Source organism: Chiloscyllium plagiosum, unplaced genomic scaffold (assembly GCF_037043375.1).
Source record: "Chiloscyllium plagiosum isolate Xiang-an unplaced genomic scaffold, Cpla_swu_hap1 HiC_scaffold_24, whole genome shotgun sequence".
Lineage (NCBI taxonomy): Eukaryota > Metazoa > Chordata > Chondrichthyes > Orectolobiformes > Hemiscylliidae > Chiloscyllium > Chiloscyllium plagiosum.
In genome coordinates this window covers 53,474,190-53,493,961 of record NW_028270162.1, presented here as the reverse complement: position 1 = coordinate 53,493,961, position 19,772 = coordinate 53,474,190, and the positions used below count along the sequence as shown (strand labels likewise).

Sequence of the window (19,772 nt, the reverse complement as noted above, 5' to 3'; positions counted from 1 at the left end):
TTCAATCCATACACGCACTACCCTCTACATGGAAAAGTTGCCCTTTAGGTCCCTTTTAAATTTTTCCCCTCTCACCCTAAACCTATGCCCTCTAATTTTGCACTTGCCCAACCCGGCGAAAAGACCTCGTCTGTTTACCCTATCCATGACGGTCATGAATTTATAAACCTCTGTCAGATTTAGCCAGATTTTTTGAATGACGATTGCACAGTGATCTGAGTGAGAATCCGTTTTTATGCAACAAAAGAGCTCCACATCCCTGACAGGAGATTCTGATCAGGGCTCCTTCGGAAATGCATGGTTCTACTTGCATTCTGACAGTCCTCTGGCAGCGTAGAATTGTTTAAAAGGGGTGGGGTGGGGGAACCACCCTCTTACTCATTTTGCAGAATCCAACAGCTGAGTACTCTAAAGGCCCAGCATTCCAAGCTGCCACTTTGACAGCTGCTGACAACTGTTAAGTCTGAGGTAAACATGAGGTTAGGGTGGCAGGGGGCATGGTGGCCAACTAGAAGATGGAGTGTTTCAGGTAGGTTGTATTCGGTGGGAGACATAATGTTCAGCGCCAGGGCATGGAGTCCACAGCAGAGGAAGAGGAGAGTCTGGTCCAGAGCTGGGGAGCGTTGAGCAATTGGATCTGGCAGCAAGGAAGGTGGTGGTCAATGTTGCCGGTTCTGGGGAAAGAGGTCAGGTTCCAGAGGTAGGGTATTATTGGATCTGATGCATTTGTTTTGGGAGAGCGTAATCCAGTAGCAGGTGGTATTGAGGGTCTGGGGTACTTATAGTTCAGGATGTGAGAGGCAAGATCAAAGTCAGTTTAATGGTTACTTCGGAGTTACACGAGGTTTGCAAATAAGCTAACTTTTTCTGAACAACTATTTATTAATTTCAGTAAAGCCTTTAAATTCTCTGATTTAAATGAATGCTTTCAGAGGGTTTGAAGTGTAGAGAAATCCCCTCCGGAATCTTCAATTTTCCCAGTATTTCCTTTGCAGTCTACAATGAAGATGATTTTGCAAGGTCCCATGTGCAACACCCACCCACACATCATAAACAATCTGCCTGCCAACGGACAGGTGGATCAGCTCTTCAACTTGCTCCTTCACAGTTTTGCTTGCAAGAAAGAGATGCGTATCCCTCAGTTTGCCCTCACAATGGGATCATTTAAGTCAAGGAGTAGCCTTGCTGATGTTCTCTAAACTTATTCCACACAAAAAACAGATTGCCAAATGGATCTGATTAACATGATGATGTCAGCAACTTCACCATTTTAAAACTCACAACTTAACCTGATCAAAAGTCTATAAAGATGATGTTCCTTTTTAATTTGATGATTCAAATGAAGGACTAAAGCATATACTGGAAACAGTGAAAGGGAGGTGGTAAATCAGGAAAACCAATATAATGGCTGCAATGTTTCAGTCAGTGGCGATGCAGCTTGCACTGCGGCCATCTTCAATGTTTCTGCACCTGATACTTCCAGGCGGGTTTTCTGGCTTGGGATCAGGGCACATATCAAACAACACCAGTGCCAGGAACAGAGAGGCAAAGAGAGAAATGTCTAATTTTCATGACATTAATGACCATAGTCAGGCATGTTTGTAAAAGATCACAAGTCACTCATTGATTAGCAACCCGGTGACTGGGTGAGGTGATGACTGAGTGACTGGGTGACCGAGTGAACAACATCCAAGTAAACAGGTGACCAAGTCAACTGTGCCCGAGTCAACTAGTGACCCAATTAGCAGTATCCAAGTCAGCAGTTACTCAGAGAGCACATAGCTGAGTTACCAGGGGGCTGAGTGCCTGAATGAGCAGGTACCTGCGTGACCATGAGGCCAAGTGTCCAAGTAAGCAGTGAGCTGAGTGACAGGGTGGCTAAGTGTCCAAGCGAGTGAGTGATTGGGTGGCCGAGTATCTGAGTGAGTGGGAGGTCGTGTGTCTGAGTGAGTCAGTGAGTGACTGAATGGTGAGGCAGTCGGTAATGGAATGGGTGTACATATTTGGATTGAGTTGGTAGTATGGTGTTTAATTGGATATGAGTGTAGTTATCTCTGGTTAGGTCACTGGGGTTTGGGATAGTTCAGGCAGGAGACTAATGCCGAGAGTGAGAAAGAGAGTCACATGTCAGGGATGATTGGTTTTAATGCTCAGTTACTTTAAAGTAGCTAATCATGGAGTTCTTTGGTCAGTGTAACATTTCCAAGGTAAATATCCAGATGAGGACCACAAACCTAGCCCGAGTCATAGAGATGTACAGCATGGAAACAGACCCTTCGGACCAACCAGTCCATGCCGACCAGATATCCCAACCCAATCTAGTCCCACCTGCCAGCACTCGGCCTATATCCCTCCAAACCCTTCCTATTCATATACCCATCCAAATGCCTCTTAAATGTTGCAATTGTACCAGTCTCTGACAGCGAGTGTAAGAAAGATTTCCAGAGTCACAGTGAGTGCAAATGAACTTCTCAGAGGTTTAAGCTTTCCATGCAATTACGAGACATGTATGTGTGTCAGGATTTCCACAGGGTTCTGACACATAGAGTTCAGCCCAGATATTGCCACTCTGGATTTCAGAAGAATCAGGCCAAAGGTTTTAATTAAAAAGAACTTCCTATGTAACTGAAAAGAGATCATCAAAAATAGACAGTGCACTAGGATGAGAAAGGGTAGGAGTGACCAAATATGCAGAAGAGCCTGGTTTTGACAAGGAGAAGCACAGCAGGGTTTGAGACGTTTAGTAGTTTGAAAACTTGAAGATAAAATAGAGATGGGAGCAACAAAGGAACCAAAGAGTTCTATAGTTATGCATTTGTGCAAAAATAGTGATGTTAACAAGGATAAATGACTTTTATGAACATAAACCTGAAAATTTCCAGATAATTACCTGGATTAGCAATGAGAAAATGCCAGATAAATTTACAAGAGAAAGACAAGTTGCAGACATTGGAATGAGGATGAGTTCTCCTTAGGACTGGATATTTTCGAGTGTACAAAAAGGAAGCTGGAAGAAAAAGGAATTTGGAGGTGCTGAAACCATTTATAGTAAGATAGGACTGATGACAGTGGGATGATTGGACATGGAAATGACCAGAAATGCGAGAAGGATCCTGATGCAAGAGGAAGTAGTAAAGGTAGCTTGTACAGGTTTGTTTCCTGGGCAGCATGATCTGAAGAACTGTGATTGTTCCGGATGGGATAGAAATATATGTAACAGTAGAAAGTGAGATTTTTTTATAGGGGAAGAAAATAATAAAAAAGGAAATTTGAATTGATGTCTCAAATAATGATGTCTTCAGAACATTGTACAGTTAGCTAAATTGAGTATGAATATTGCCAAAAGTCCCACTAATTCTTTTTGTGAGCCGGCCCTTTAAATTGGTTTGCATAGTATTTTAAACAGTACTTTAACCTTGTGTGTGGCCTGAGCAGGGCTGCTCAGGTGCTGCACAACCACGCAGCTTAGAAAGGACATTGGTCACCTCTGTCTTGCATCCAAGCATGGCAGAAAAAGATGAACAGTTAGTCACTTCATCTGGGAGGAACATCAGCTACTGGGAGAACTTTCTGTTCTTCTTTCAATAATGCCATAGAAAGTCTTCACATCCATCTGAACCACCAGAACAACTAGGCATCAAATCAGGCCTCAGGTGAACAGCTCGCTGAAAAAGGCATCCTGGAATGAGGTTGCTTAAAATAAAACCCAATGATAAGTCAAGAAAAAAAACTTCTTTGTAATAGAATGGATTGAAAGCCACAAGATAGAATTCTCCATATTTTTAAATATTGCACAACTGTGGTTTTATGTTTCAATGTCATCTCCCTTAGACACCCAGAAAATTGGTCAGTATCAATAAGGTAAAAGTTGTTAAAACATTTCATTGTTGACAAAGTGTGGCGCTAGAAAAGGCACAGCAGCTCTGGCAGCATCTGAGCAGCAAGAGAGTCAACGTTTCAGGCGCAGTTCTTAAGAAATGTCTGAAATGTCGACTCCCTTGCTCCTCAGATGCTGCCTGATCTGCTGTGCTTTCTCCAGCACCATGCTTTATCAACTCACTCTCCAGCATCTGCAGTCCTCACTTTCTCCAAAAAGATTTCATTGCACAAATAATGTTTTTCCTTACTAAGAAACCCTCTATATGGTGGTTTTGGAACATATTAATGCTAACCAGTAAATACCATTAACTTGAACATTTCAAACATGCTGTCACCAAGATCAACTTAAGCCAAAAACAGGAGAGACTTCTGTGGTGTTGCAGCATGTAAATTATCCTTATGTTGTAAAGATGTAGTTGCAGCTTTACAGAAGAATGATTTACAGAATGAGCAGGCTGAGCCAAGAGAAATTTAATTAACACAAGAAAATTGCCAGGTCATAGTCTTCAGGAGCAGCAGGCTGCTTAAGAGGCTCAAAATTTCCCTGAACTATTCCCTAATAAAGAGACAGACATTACGTATTCACAGAAAATCAAAACAAGGCTGAGGTAAGATCATTCTATTCGATGAATGTTATACACGTATACAATTCAAACTGTTGTCTGAAACTCGTGTGATAACATAGATATGAGGGGCATTGATTCCACATGCATGTTAAACCAAGTTTTGTCATTAAACTAATAATTCAGAGAATGTGAATTCAATTGCTGCTAAGTAGTTTGAAAATTTGAGCTGAGCTTTTTCTAAAATTCAAGAAATAAAATATGGACACCACTAAAAGAAACCACAATACAGCCATATTGTGGTAAAAGCCCAAGTAGCAAGCCAAAAGGACATGCTTTAGGAAAGGAAATGGGCTATGCTTGCCCACCCTGGCCGAAGTGTGATCCTAATCCCACACCATGGTTGACTATTTGCTGACCTTTGAAGTGGTCAATCAGTTGTATCATATATGATCTAGGGATGAACAATAGAAGCAAACCTTGAGAAGGCGATGGAGAGTTGCCTTCCTGAACCACTGTAGGCAGACCCACAATACTGGGGAGGTAATTGTCTTGTGGTATCATCACTAGTCTATTAATCCAGAAACTCAGCTAATGCTTTGAGTACGCAAATTCAAATTCCACTATGGCAGATGGTGAAATTTGAATTCAATAAACAATATCTGTAATCAAGAATCTAATGATGACCCTGAAACCACTACCAACGGTCAGAAAAACCCAGCTAGTTCACTAATGTCCTTCAGGGAAGGGAATCTACCATCCTTACCTGGCCTACACGTGACTCCAGGCCCACAGCAAACTCATGGATTCTTTTGTGCCCTCCAAAATGTCCTAGCAAGCCACTTGATTTCAATCATTACCAAGTCGGAAAAAAACATAGCTTAAAGCTCTGAAAATGAATTAAGCTTGGAAAATTGAGTGATACAACACATTTTCATAGGATTTGGTCCAACACCCACCAGTGGCCTGCATGAGAATATGTAAACTGTGGGTATGGAAAAGCAATTCTATTTTCCCTAAATGGAACTTTTTGATTTTCACCAATGCTATTCTCATTAAGAAAATGAAACTAGCAGCCTTGATGAGGAGGAAATATTGAATGGAAAAAAGAAAACTGGCAATTTTGGAGATTTTGAGACCTATTATGAAGATTATTTTATTGGCAATGGCTTAGTGAGACATTTTGCATGGCAAACATTAAATTCAATGTTTATGGGACCAGGTTTTATTCCTATGTGGGAGTGGAAAATTTGGATCATAACTTTTGTTTGGAATCTGAAATTATGGTTTCAAAATATAGTTCAGTAGATGCGCTTAGGTACAATTTCCAAACTGCTCAGAATTGAAAAATATCAAGCCTTGAGCTCCACAACTCAATTTAACTCATCAAGTAACAAAGACCAGCAGCATTTTAAGAAGAGAGCACTGAAATAGCTATTTCATCACTTCCTTAGGAAAAATATAAGACACTTATTTTAAATCTGCTTTCAGTTTTTTTACAGGTGTGTTATTTTGAGGCTTTTTAAAATCTGATTTGCAGATGAGGAAAGTAAAATGCCTTGTGTTAAGGTCTTTATCAAAGGCTTTATCTTTTGTCAAGACAAAATTATTTATGCCATGAAGAACAATTTCAGGAATTACCAATTTGTGGTGCAATCTTTGGCCTTATATGTTTCAGCAGAAATAACCCAATAGATTGATTCACAGTAATTTTTTGTAGTGCAAAAGGCATGTACCTGCTTCTTAAATACCTCAAATTCCAGGAGTTCCTGCTAGTGATGGGAATGGTACTAAACTGACTTCTATCGGTATTGAAGGAAGGCCTAAAAAATTCATTAATGTGGTGAGGAGATATGAATATCATGCTCTTCTGCCTGAAACACTGTCTAGTTCCTGGTGAGAATATTAGGGTTGTGTAAAAGTGGCAGAATGACTAAATTGATTATCAATACAAGTTTCATAACAGAATTTGGAATTATCTGTGCTCTGTTGGCAAATGCAACATGAAAAATTTCTCACATGGATTTATTAAAATCATGTAGAATAAGCTGTGCATGATCGAAAATACATCATAGCACACCGTTTTGGAATAATTTGATGAAAGAGAGATAAAAACATAAAACAGATAAAAGGCAAGACTTAACATTTCAACCCTTTCTCAGACAGCATTTTGCGAAGTAACAAAAAAGATAAGCCATTGAACAGTAGCATATTCAGTTCTAGTAAAACAACGCCAAGTATATGGATTATTAAAACTCCTTATACTGTTTCCAGACAAGTCCAAATACTGCTAGTCAGACAATGACTAACCCTCTTTGAAGTGAACAGCTACACTCTACTTCAAATGTTTCCTGCCACAATTAATATTCTACAAGATGAACCAAGTTGACCTTAATTTATGATCGCCAGTAATATGAGCAGCAAGAGATGACCAGATTAGTTTTATTTATTCCACTGAGCATAATGTGTTTAGGGAATGATGCTAATTTCAACAATACAGACTTTACCAGGCTTGGGAAAGTTAGACTCCATATCAAACTAGCACTGTCCATCTCACACAACGCCCTGGAGGAAGTGAGGACTGCAGATGCTGGAGATCAGAGTCAAAAGCGTGGCACTGGAAAACCACAGCAGGTCAGACAGCATCCGGGGAGCTGGAGACTCAACTTTCCGGGCATAAGCCCTTCATCAGGAATGTGGGTAGGTCTAAGGGGGCCTGACAAATAAATAGGAGGGGGGTGGAGCTTGGGGGTGGGGGGGGCAGAGGCAGCTTGGAAAGCAATAGGTAGATGAAGGCAATGGCGATAGGTTGAAGCAGCGGGTGGAGTGGATAGATGGGAGGAAGATGGACAGGTAGGATGGTTCAAGAGGGCGGTGCAGAGTTGGAGGGTTGGATCTGGGATAAGGTGACAGGAGGAGAGATGAGGAAACTGGTGAAATGGACATCGATGCTGTGTGGTTGGAGGGTCCCAAGGTAGAAGATGAGGCGTTCATTCCTCCAGGTGTTGGGCGGCTTCGATTCGGCGGTGGAGGTGGTCCAGGACTTGCATGTCCCTTGGCGGAGTGGGAGGGGGAATTGAAGTGGTCGGCCACAGGGCAGTGGGGTTGTTGGGTGCGTGTGTCCGGAAATGTTCTCTGAACCACTCTGCAAGCATGCATCCTGTCTTCCCAATGTAGAGGAAACCACATTGAGAGCAACGGTCACAGTAGGTAAGGTGTTTGGATGTGCAGGAAAATCTCTGCTGGATATGGAAGGATCCTTTCGGACCTTTGATGGTGAGGGGAGAGGTGTGGGCACAGGTTATACACCTCTTGCGGTTGCAAAGGTAGGTGCTGGCAGTGGAGGGTGGGTTGGTGGGGTCGTGGACCTAACGAGGGCATCACTGAAGGAATGATCTCTGCGGAATGTTGATGGCACTGGGGAGGGAAATACATCTCTGGTGGTAGGGTCTGACTGTAGTTGGTGGAAGTGGCGCAGGATGATGCGTTGTACCAGGAGATTTCCACCACCTACAGTCAGATCCTACCACCAAAGACATATTTCCCTCCCCACCCATATCAACATTCCACAGAGATCATTCCCTTCGCAACTCCTTTGTTAGGTCCACAACTCCAACAACCCATCCGCCACACCAAGCATCTACCCTTGTCACCGCAAGAGGTGCACAATCTGCGTCCACACCTCCATCCAAGGCCCCAAAGGATCTTTCCACATCTGACAGAGATTGTCCTGTAAATCCAAACACCTCACCTACTGTGTCTGCTGCTCTCAATGTGGTCTCCTCCATATTGGAGAGACAGGATGCCAACTTGTGGAACATTTCCGGGAACATCTTCAGGATACACGCACCCAACAACCCCACTGCCCTGTGGCTGACTATGTTAACTCCCACTCCAACTCTGCCAATGACATGCAAGTCCTGGGCCTCCTCCGCCGCCAAATTCAAGCCACCCAATTCCTGATGCCTCATCATCTGCCTTGGGACCCGCCAACCACACAGCATCAATGTTGATTTCACCAGTTTCCTCATCTACCTTCCCCCACCTTACCCCAGATCCAACCCTCTAACCCGGCACCGCCCTCTTGAAATGTCCTAGCTGCCCATCTTCCTTCCCACCTATCCGCTCCACCCTCCAAGCTATCACCATCAGCCCCCACCTTAATCTACCTATCACCTTCCAAGCTACCTTTGTTCCAGCCCCATCCCCCTCCTATTTATCTCAGCCCCCTTCGATTCGCGCCCCCTTAAAAACTCCTGAAGGAGTTATGCTCGAAACATTCCTCAGATGTTGCCTGACCTGCTGTGTTTTTCCAGCACCACTCTAATCTTGACTCTGATCTCCAGCATCTGCAGTCCTCAAGTTCACCTGGTCTCAGGACTCTCATATTCTTCAAAAACAAAATGCGAGAGTAATCTTTTGTTTCCAAAATCATCTGATGATGACTGAAGCCATTTGACTGAATGCCTTGTGTCTGAAGCAGCTTTGAACCAGGAAGAGCTGGGTTACACAGTCTTGGCATGACTATTGGTCATTCTGATGAATTCCAATGTTTGTTGCTTCATATATTGCCTGTTTTGCACCAAGAATCAGTAATGTGCATGTTATTTATCATGTTAAGGAAAGGGACAGTAATTTTATCAATCTCCCTTCTTCAACAAATTAAGAAAGCACAATGACTTCCATTCCAATCTTGTAAGATAAAGAATGTGCTGTGGGTAAATGCTGCCTAGGTTGATTAGATTAGATTAGATTCCCTACAGTGTGGAAACAGGCCATTCGGCCCAACAAATCCACACCGACCCTCCGAAAAGTAACCCACCCAGACCCATTCCCTCTGACTAATGTACCTAACACTATTGACAATTTAGCATGGCCAACTCACCTGACCTGCACATACTTGGACTGTGGGAGGAAACCATAGCACCTGGAGGAAACCCACACAGACCCAGGGAGAATGTACAAACTCCACATAGACAGTCATCCGAGGCTGGAATCGAACCTGGGATCCTGGTGCTGGGAGGCAGCAATGCTAACCACTGAGCCACCATGCCGCCCTGATTGTGATGCTGAGATCATATTGCATTGATTGTGTCACTGTACCTTTCCACTTGGGAGCAGAATCAGTCTGACTCAAGATTGGGACACAGATTCTAACCTCATATCTTTACTGCATTGTCTGAGCCGAGATATCATGTTTTTTTATAAAATCTTAAGTCGTCTTGAGAATGTGACTTAAAAGAAGTTCTGGGATTTACATGTTAATAAACCGAAACCTGCAACCTATTCTAAAAGATGAAAGGCTTAGCAGCAATCTAGGTTTGTTAAATATATCATTTCAGTTGCATGACACTGTAACCTTTTGCTATAAATTCTGTGTCTTATGATCTTATACTCCTAACCAGCTGATGAAGAAGCAGCGCTCCAAAAGCTAGTGCTTCCAAAATAAACCTGTTGGACTATAACAATTTTTAGCTTTGTCCACCCCAGTCCAACACCAGCTCCCCCATATCATAGGTACCTTATTTTGTAAGTAAAATGGTCAAGTGCTTTCTAGGAATTTTACAAGACAACACTGCCACATTGTAAAAATAACTAGCTGTAAAAATACGATCTTACCAGTGCCTGTACCAGTGGGGTCACCTCCTTGAATCTGGAAAAAGAAAAAGGCTTCGTATTAATAGCAACAACTGGATTTTTATAGCAGCCTTCATATACAGCAAAGAATCTCATTGGATGCCCCAACCTTGTGTAGAATGCAGAGACAATTTACATTTTGGTGATAGATTGTGGGCAATAACAGGATGGAAAAATGGAAACCAATAAGCTGGAGGCTGGCAAGAAGGTACAAGTAAAAAGAAGTGAATAGGACTGGTGTTTGAAAGTGGGAATAGGATTGACAAGTTTGAGCCTCTATGGATGGAGTTCCCAAAGACAGAAGCATAGTGACACACAAGGATGGCCCAATAAAGAACCAGGAGCAAGAAGCAGCTTGAGCACAGAATGAATAAAGGATTTGAGGAAGCATATTGACAAGATCCCACTCAGTTGTGGCACAGCAAAGTGATTGACATCAGAAATCATATGTGATAATCTTGTCACTGGGGTGTTAGATCCAATAGTGTCTTGTAAGACTGAGGTGTCAAGAACAAGGGACTTGGTGACAGTTAAGACATGTACGTGGTCCCACAAACAATTCTGTAGTTTGTAAAGGAGACATTTATTTCAGCACAGGGTGATAATGGGTTAATGGAGCTACAATTTCAGACTGTTGGCTCCAGAAACATAACAAATCATTCTCATCAGGTAATCACTTATAGAGAAGCAAAAACGTTTACACAAAGAATAATCATGCGATCCTGAATTCTTATGTGGGTTCTCTGAAAATGATATTTCAGTCATTTGCACTTTCCATATATTCTTTCAATTGAAAATTTATATCTGGTCTCCTGAAACAAAGGAGAACAGTGGGGTGGCTCTCTGTGGTGCCCTGCCTTCCAATGTCAGTGACAACTTCACTAATCTGATCTCCAAGAACCCTAATGGAATTAAGCGTCCAGTGTTGAGGCTCTTAGGTTCACAGGGGAGATGGGGGTAGTGGCAGTTGGGTGGCGGGCCTGCCAAACCAGAGAATTGCTAACCAATCAGAGCTCAGCAGCACCCACTGGCATGGTGACTGCTGTGGGTGTTGCACTTGGTCCTTCGTCAAGAACCACCCTATCCGAGAGAAACTTGAGTAAAGGTGGGTTCACTACTGATTGGGACGGGGGAAGGACAATGGGCAGAGTGAAAGGATGGGAGCAGCTCTCTCAAACAGCAGCTCCAGCAGACACTGAAAGCCATTAAGGGAAGGACCTGCCTGGAATGTTGCAAATAAACCAGCCAAAACTTATTCACTGCTCTCCCTGCATGGCAAGATCTCCGCCTGTTGCTACATTATTAATACTTGTGATTGGATGAGGCCCTTAATTGGGCATTAACTGGTCCATTATGTGCCTTAATTGACAACTGGGCAGAAAGGCCACCCACAAGCCTTCCCTTCCAGAATTAATCAGGGGAGAAAACAGGTCCCAGTCTTCACATCTGAACGACCACAAGGATCCTCTCACCTCAGGATCTTCCTCCTTGAATTGAGTGGTTTGCAAAGCCATTGCTATGTCAAAGGAGGAGAGGAAAGAAGTTGAAAAGTACAGGAAGGGTACTCTTGAGCACAAAGCCTCATCAACTGAAGTATATCCTCCAGTGGTGAAACAATTAAAAGTGGGGGTGCTCAAGAGGGTTTGAATTGGAGGAGCAGAGATTTCTTGGGGGTTATAATGCTGGAGGATATTACAGAGGCAGGGAGGGTCATGGCCATGTTGCTGTTCAAAACAAGGATGAGAATCAAGACAACATACAAAAGGGCGTTAATGTAGATCAATGTACATGGGTGATAGCCAAATAGGACTTGGGACAAGTTAAGACATGGGAAGCAAAGTCATAGAAACATGCACCATGGAAACACACCCTTAGGTCCAATCCACCCCATGCCGACCAGATATCCTAAATTAATCTAGTCCCATTTGCCAGCACTTAGCCCATATCCCTCTAAACCCTTCCTATTCATATACTCATTCAGATGCTTTTTAAATGTTTTACCAGCCTTCACCACTTGGTCTGGTAGCTCATTCCATACACGCACCACCCTCTGCGTGAAAAAGGTGCCCCTTAGATCCCTTTTGTACTTTTTCCCCTCTCACCTTAAACCTATGCCCGTTAGTTCTGGACTCCCTTACCCTGGGGAAAAGCTAGTCACCCTTTCCACGCCATCACGATTTTATAAATCTCTATAAGATCATCCTTTAACCTCTGATGGTCCAGGGAAAATACCCCAGTCCATTCAGCTTCCCCTACAGCTCAAACCTTCCAATCCTAACTGAGGATAGAATGTAAGAGAACTACAAACACTTGTTGGAATCATGAAATCTAGAGGTAATGAATGCAGGTTGGAGGAGTAGATAAGCTTAGACCAGTGTGAAGATGGAAGATGACACAGAATTGGAAAATGGTGGCCTTAATAATGATGCAAATATGCAGTTTTTTTAGATTAGATTAGATTACTTACAGTGTGGAAACAGGCCCTTCGGCCCAACAAGTCCACACCGACCCACCGAAGCGCAACCCACCCAGATCCATTCCTCTACATTTACCCCTTCACCTAACTTGGCCAACTCACCTAACCTGCACATTTTTGGATTGTGGGAGGAAACCAGAGCATCCGGAGGAAACCCACGCAGACACAGGGAGAATGTGCAAACTCCACACAGAGAATCACCTGAGGCGGGAATTGAACCCAGGTCTCTGGCGCTGTGAGGCAGCAGTGCTAACCACTGTGCCACCATGCCGCCCACAGTCAAATTTCAGAGTCAAATGTGAAATCAAAGTGTCCCTATTAACAAAGTAAAGTATCCCAAGGACTTCTTATATGTATACCCAGATCTCACAACTTCAACTTTCTCCTCAAAATAGTACCATTTTAATCATACCGCCTCTCCATATTGTTTCTCCAATGATGTACCATTTCACCCTTACCCAAATTAATTTGCATCTGCCATAAATTTACACAAATCTATGTTCACCTGACATCAGCCACTACACTGCTTAATGATTATTACATTCTCAACTTTTGTATCAGCCTTAACCTTTGTAATTATACTAAAAACAGAAAATATTGGAAACGTTCAACAGGTTACACAACATCTGTGAAGAAAGAAACAGTGACAACGTTTCAGAGCAATCGCCTATCATCAGAAATGGCAGAGAAAGTAGAAGATTAATTTGCGTTTGTTTTCACTGAGAAAGATAAAAGAAATTTCCCAGAACCAACGCTGTCGCTAACCTTTTCTTCTGTGTAGATTTCTGAGGCCTATACATGGCAGCAACTTTGGGAACTGGGAGTCAATGCTGCAAACAGCATTGGCGCACTCCAGAATTAGATATCCAAATGGCTAGAGATGAGAATTTGAAAGAAACTAGCATTACTAAGATGATTATACTGGAGCAATTAAAGGCGATGAAAACTGATAAATCCACAGGACCTGGTCATTTAAATATCAGAGAGTTGAAGAAGGTAGCTATTGCGACTGTTGCTGCTTTGGTCATTATCTTCCAAAATCTTCCTGCAGATTAGAAGGTAGCAATATCACAGCAGTATTCATGAAAGAAGTGAGAGGAAAGAAAAATGGAGTACAGGCCTGATAGCTTTACCTCAGCGTTAGGCAAAATGCAGGACTTTTGAAGGATTCTGGGTAATCCAAGACGGAGGACTGGAAAAAATTGTACCTGCAAGAGCTGTTCCTTTTTTGAGGTGTTTTAGGTGTTAGAGCTGACTTCCCTGAATTGTCCAGGAGCAGTAATTACTGTTTTATAAGCTGTTGCGTTGCTTTGCAACTTTGGGGAAACAAGTTCAGAACAATGGCATTTTAAAAAGGAGGAAGAGAGACAAAGGCAGAGAACACATGGTCAGTGAATCAAACCAGAAAGAAACCTACACTGCTATCTAACACAGCAGTGACTCTGCACAGCTACTGCCTTTGCTGTTTGAGCTCAAGTATCTCTGGACATTGGAGTGTGCCTAAGAAAAATTAACAGCGAAATTCACAGCTGACCTTGGAAGAACCTGTGTGGGAATGGTCACAGCATGGGAGCAGCTAAGTGCATAGTTTTTAAGTGTAACCTTTTTGTTCTTGGTTTTTGTTTTGTAAATCTACAATAGTGAGTAGATGAGGCTCTTTTCTGACTATATGTTTTATTGAGATCCGTCTCTTGATTAAATTTAAAAAATATAAAACATAGGTACTAAGTTAGCCTGGAAAAGTGTTTGTAGAACAGTAAGACTGTACTATGTTCTGGGTTTGTAGGTTGTTAAGGTGGCCTTTAAAGAGGGATGTGCTCCTCCTGTCAGATGTGGGAGACTGAGGAGTGTTTCCATGTCACTGATAATAATGTCTGCAGTAAGTGTGTTTGGTTTCGAATCCTATCAGGTCACAAGGATCAGCTTGAGCAGTAGTTAAAAGCAATGAGGAATTTACAGGAGCTGGGAGTGTGATGGATGATAGTTATAGGAAGAGAGAAAAACTGCTGATACTGTCAGGTTACTGCAAGGAAAGGTAGGAGAGGGAGGCAGGTAGTGCAGGAGTCTCCTGTGGCTATTGTCACTCAAACAAGCATGCTGTTTTGGAACATGTAAGGGGTGATGGTCTCTCAGGGGAATGTAGCACAAACAGCCAAGTTTCTGGTGCCAAAACCGGCTCTAACGTAACGAGGGGCACGTCAGGTTTCTCTAGTCAGAGGCACAGACAGACGTTTCTGCAGCCAACAGCGAAAATTCAGAATGATGTGTTGCCTCCCCAGTGCCAGGATCAAGGATATCTTGGAGAAATTGCAGAATATTCTCAAAAGGGTGCTGGACCAGTGGGAGGTTGTTGTACACATTATAACTACTGACATAGAAAGGGAAAAGGATGAGATTCTTAAGGAAGAATATGGAGATTAAGCAGGAATTTAAAAAGGACGCTCTCAAGGACAATAATGTCTGGATTACTCCCAGTGCTACGAGCTAGTGAGGGTAGTGACCACTGGAATTCTCTTCTGGGGTAGAAATGAACTGTTTAAGAATTCAGATTGTACCTGAATTGGAAGGGGACTAGTATATTGGTGGGGCAATTTGCTAGATCTGCCTGGGGGGATTTAAACTAGTAAGGTGGGGGGTGGGACTGAGAGAGGCAGTGAGAAAAGAGATCAGTCTGAGACTGATACAGGTTGTAAAAGGAGCAAGACAAACAGTCAGGGCAGGCAGGAACGAGGCAGAGAATGAGTCAGGACTAATAAATTAAACTGCATTTATTTCCATGCAAGACGCCAAGCAGGGAAGGCAGATGAACTCAGGGCATGGTTTGGAACATGGGACTGGGATTCATAACAATTACAGAAATGTGGCTCAGAGATGGACAGGATTGGCAACTAAATGTTCCAGGATACAAATGCTATAGGAAGGATAGAAAGCGGGGCAAGAGAGGAGGGGGAGTGGCATTATTGATAAGGGCTAACATTATGGCTATACTCAGGGAGGATATTCCTGGGAAGCCAGCCAGGGAAGTTACTTGGATGGATCAGAGAAACAAGAAAGGCTTGACCACCTTATTGGGATTGTACCATAGACCACCACCACATCCCTTTCCCTATAAAAGCACGCAGGAGAAGAACCCGAGGCACTATAGAGGTAGTGCCTCCCACCCGCCCTCCTCCTCTAACCTAATAATAAGACCCGTTGTGGTAAGTAGGCAAGTGCTGCATTTTGCTTGTTCTATTCTTCAGACCCAGTTTTTTTTAAAAAAGGTTACTTTTAGAGGGATGGCAGTGAAGGCAGTGCAATGTTCCTCTTGCAACATGTTTGAGGTGAGGGACGCCATGGATGTCCCTGCTGATTACACTTGCAGGAAGTGCACCCATCTCCAGCTCCTCTAAGACCGTGTTAGGGAACTGGAACTGGAGTTGGATGAACTTAGGATCATTTGGGAGGCAGAGGGGGTCATAGATCGGAGCTTTAGGGAAGTAGTAACTCCAAAGATTGCAGACAGATGGGTGAGAGTGAGGGGGACTGGGAGGAAGCAGCCAGTACAGGGACCCCCTGCGGCCGTTCCCCTCAAGAACAAGTATACCGTTTTGGATACTTGTGGGGGGAACGACTTACCAGGGGTAAGTAATGGGGCTCAGGCCTCTGGCACGGAGCCTGTTCCCGTTGCTCAGAAGGGAAGGGTGGAGAAGAGCAGAGCAATAGTAATTGGGAACTCGATAGTTTGGGGCACAGATAGGCGGTTTTGTGGGGGCGAAAGAGACTCACATTTGGTATGTTGCCTCCCAGGTGCAAGGGTACGTGATGTCTCTGATCGTGTTTTCTGGGTCCTTAAGGGGGAGGGGGAGCAGCCCGAAGTCGTGGTCCACATTGGCACCAATGACATAGGTAGGAGGAGGGCTGAGGATGTTAGGCAGGCTTTCAGGGAGCTAGGTTGGAAGCTTAGAGTTAGAACGAACAGAGTTGTTGTCTCTGGTTTGTTACCCGTGCCAAATGATAGAGAGCCGAGGAATAGGGAGAGGGAACAGTTAAATGCGTGGCTACAGGGATGGTGCAGGAGGGAGGGATTCCGGTATCTGGAAAACTGGGGTTCTTTCTGGGGAAGGTGGGACCTCTATAAACAGGATGGTCTACACCTGAACCTAAGGGGCACCAGTATCCTTGGCGGGAGGTTTGCTAGTGCTCTGGGGGGGGGGGGTTTAAACTAACTCTGCAGGGGCATGGGAACCTAGACTGTAGCTTTAGGGTGCAGGACCTGGAGTGTAGGGAGGTTAGGAACATGGCATCAATCTCAAAGGAGTGTGCCTGTGAACAGGAAAGTGGCTTGAAGTGTGTATACTTCAATGCAAGAAGTATACAAAATAAAGTAGGTGAACTTGCAGCGTGGGTTGGTACCTGGGACTTTGATGTTGTGGCTATTACGGAGACAAGGGTAGAACAGGGACAGGATTGGCTGTTGCAGGTTCCAGGGTTTAAATGTTTTAGTAGGGTCAGAGGTGGGGGTAAAAGAGGAGGAGGTGTGCTATTGCTTGTCAAAGATCGTATTACAGCGGTGGAAAGGACGATGGATGAAGACTCGCCATCTGAGGTAGTTTGGGCTGAGGTTAGGAATAGGAAAGGTGACGTCACCCTGTTAGGAGTTTTTTTACAGGCCTCCTAATAGTCCTAGAAACGTAGAAGAAAGTATCGCGAGGATGATTCAAGAGAAGAGTGAAAGTAATAGGGTGGTTGTTATGGGGGACTTTAACTTTCCTGATATTGATTGGGAAAGCTATAGCTCTAGTTCGTTAGATGGGGTCGGTGTTTGTCCAATGTGTGCAGGAGGGTTTCCTGACACAATATGTAGATAGGTCAACAAGAGGTGAGGCCATACTGTATTTGGTTCTGGGTAACGAACCAGGCCAGGTGTTAGAATTAGAGGTAGATGAGCACTTTGGGGACAGTGACCACAATTTGGTGACTTTTACTCTAGTGATGGAGAGGGATAAGTGTGCACTGCAGGGCAAGAGTTATAGCTGGGGGCAGGGAAATTATGATGCGGTGAGGCATGACTTAGGCTGCGTGGCTTGGAAAAGTAGGCTTCAAGGCAAGGGCGTAATTGAAATGTGGAGCTTGTTCAAGGAGCAACTATTGAGTGTCCTTGATAAGTATGTACCTGTCAGGCAGCGAGGAAAGGGTCGTGTGAGGGAGCCGTGGTTTAATAAGGAATTGGAATCCCTTGTTAAATGGAAGAGGGCGGCCTATGTAAAGATGAGGCATGAAGGTTCAATTGGGGCGATTGAGAGTTATAAAGTAGCCAGGAAGGACCTGAAGAGAGAGCTAAGAGCAGCAAGGAGGGGACATGAAAGGTCCTTAGTTGGTAGGATTAGGGAAAACCCTAAGGCTTTCTATAGGTATGTCAGGAATAAAAGAATGACTAGGGTAGGAATAGGTCCAGTCAAGGATAGTAGTGGGAAGTTGCGTGTGGAGGCTGAAGAGATTGGGGAGACACTGAATGAATACTCTTTGTCAGTATTCACTCAGGAACAGGACATTGTTGCCGATGTGAATACTGAGTCACAATTAAGTAGAATAAATGGCTTTGAGGTATGTAGGGAAGAGGTGTTGGAAATTCTGGAAAGGGTGAAAATAGATAAGTCCCCTGGGCCTGATGGCATTTATCCTAGGATTCTCTGGGAAGCAAGGGAGGAGATTGCAGAGCCATTGGCCTTGAATTTTATGTCCTTGTTGTCTACAGGAGTAATGCCAGAAGACTGGAGGCTAGCAAATGTGGTTCCCTTGTTCAAGAAGGGGAATAGGGATAACCCTAGTAACTATAGGCCGGTGAGTCTCACTTCTGTTGTGGGCAAAGTCTTAGAGAGAATTGTAAGGGATAGGATTTATGAACATCTGGATAGGAATAATGTGATCAAGGATAGTCAGCATGGTTTTGTGAAGGGCAGGTCGTGCCTCACAAACCTTATTGAATTCTTTGAGAAGGTGACTAAGAAGGTGGACGGGGGGAAAGTGGTAGATGTGGTGTATATGGATTTTAGTAAGGCGTTTGATAAGGTTCCCCATGGTAGGCTACTTCAAAAAATACGGAGGTATGGCATTGAGGGTGAGTTGGAGGTTTGGATTAGGAATTGTCTGGCTGGAAGAAGACAGAGCGTAGTAGTTGATGGTAAAGGTTCATCTTGGAGTGACGTTACTAGCGGTGTTCCGCAAGGATCTGTTTTGGGACCATTGCTGTTTGTCATTTTTATAAATGACCTGGAGGAGGGGCTAGAAGGTTGGGTGAGCAAGTTTGCGGATGATACGAAAGTCGGAGGAGTTGTTGACAGTGAAGAAGGATGTGGCAGGTTACAGCGGGATATAGATAAGCTGCAGAACTGGGCAGAAAGGTGGCAAATGGAGTTCAATGTAGCTAAGTGTGAGGTGATTCACTTTGGTAAGAGTAACAAAAAGATGGGGTACTGGGCTAATGGTCGGATACTTGGTAGTGTGGATGAGCAGAGGGATCTTGGTGTCCATGTACACAGATCTTTGAAAGTTGCCACCCAGGTAAATAGTGCAGTGAAGAAGGCATATGGCGTACTGGCTTTTATTGGTAGAGGAATTGAGTTCCGGAGTCCTGAGGTCATGTTGCAGTTGTATAAGACTCTGGTGCGGCCGCATCTGGAGTATTGTGTGCAGTTTTGGTCGCCATACTATAGGAAGGATGTGGAGGCACTGGAACGGGTACAGAGGAGGTTTACCAGGATGTTGCCTGGTATGGTAGGAAGATCGTATGAGGAAAGGCTGAGGCACTTGGGGTTGTTTTCATTGGAGAAAAGAAGGTTTAGGGGTGACTTGATAGAGGTGTACAAGATGATTAGGGGTTTAGATAGGGTTGACCGTGAGAACCTTTTTCCACGTATGGAGTCAGCTATTACGAGGGGGCATAGCTTTAAATTAAGGGGTGGTAGGTATAGGACAGATGTTAGGGGTAGGTTCTTTACTCAGCGAGTCGTGAGTTCATGGAATGCCCTGCCAGTAGCAGTGGTGGACTCTCCCTCTTTATGGGCATTTAAGCGGGCATTGGATAGGCATATGGAGGATAGTGGGCTAGTGTAGGTTAGGTGGGCTTGGATCGGCGCAACATCGTGGGCCAAAGGGCCTGTACTGCGCTGTATTCTTCTATGTTCTATCTCCCTACCATGCCCCAATACTCAGAGGGAAACTGAGGAACAAATTCA

General features: G+C 43.9%; 1 protein-coding gene across 2 annotated transcripts in view; it reads right to left on the bottom strand.

Moving 5' to 3' along the window:
* ppil2 (peptidylprolyl isomerase (cyclophilin)-like 2) overlaps positions 1-19,772 on the bottom strand; it is a 392,675-nt gene that overhangs the window by 142,172 nt on the left and 230,731 nt on the right. For both annotated transcript variants that reach the window (XM_088000184.1, XM_043716075.2), the window contains exon 14: positions 10,062-10,095. In XM_088000184.1, coding sequence (XP_087856310.1) covers positions 10,062-10,095 — 34 coding nt within the window. The remainder of the gene's footprint in view (positions 1-10,061; positions 10,096-19,772) is intronic.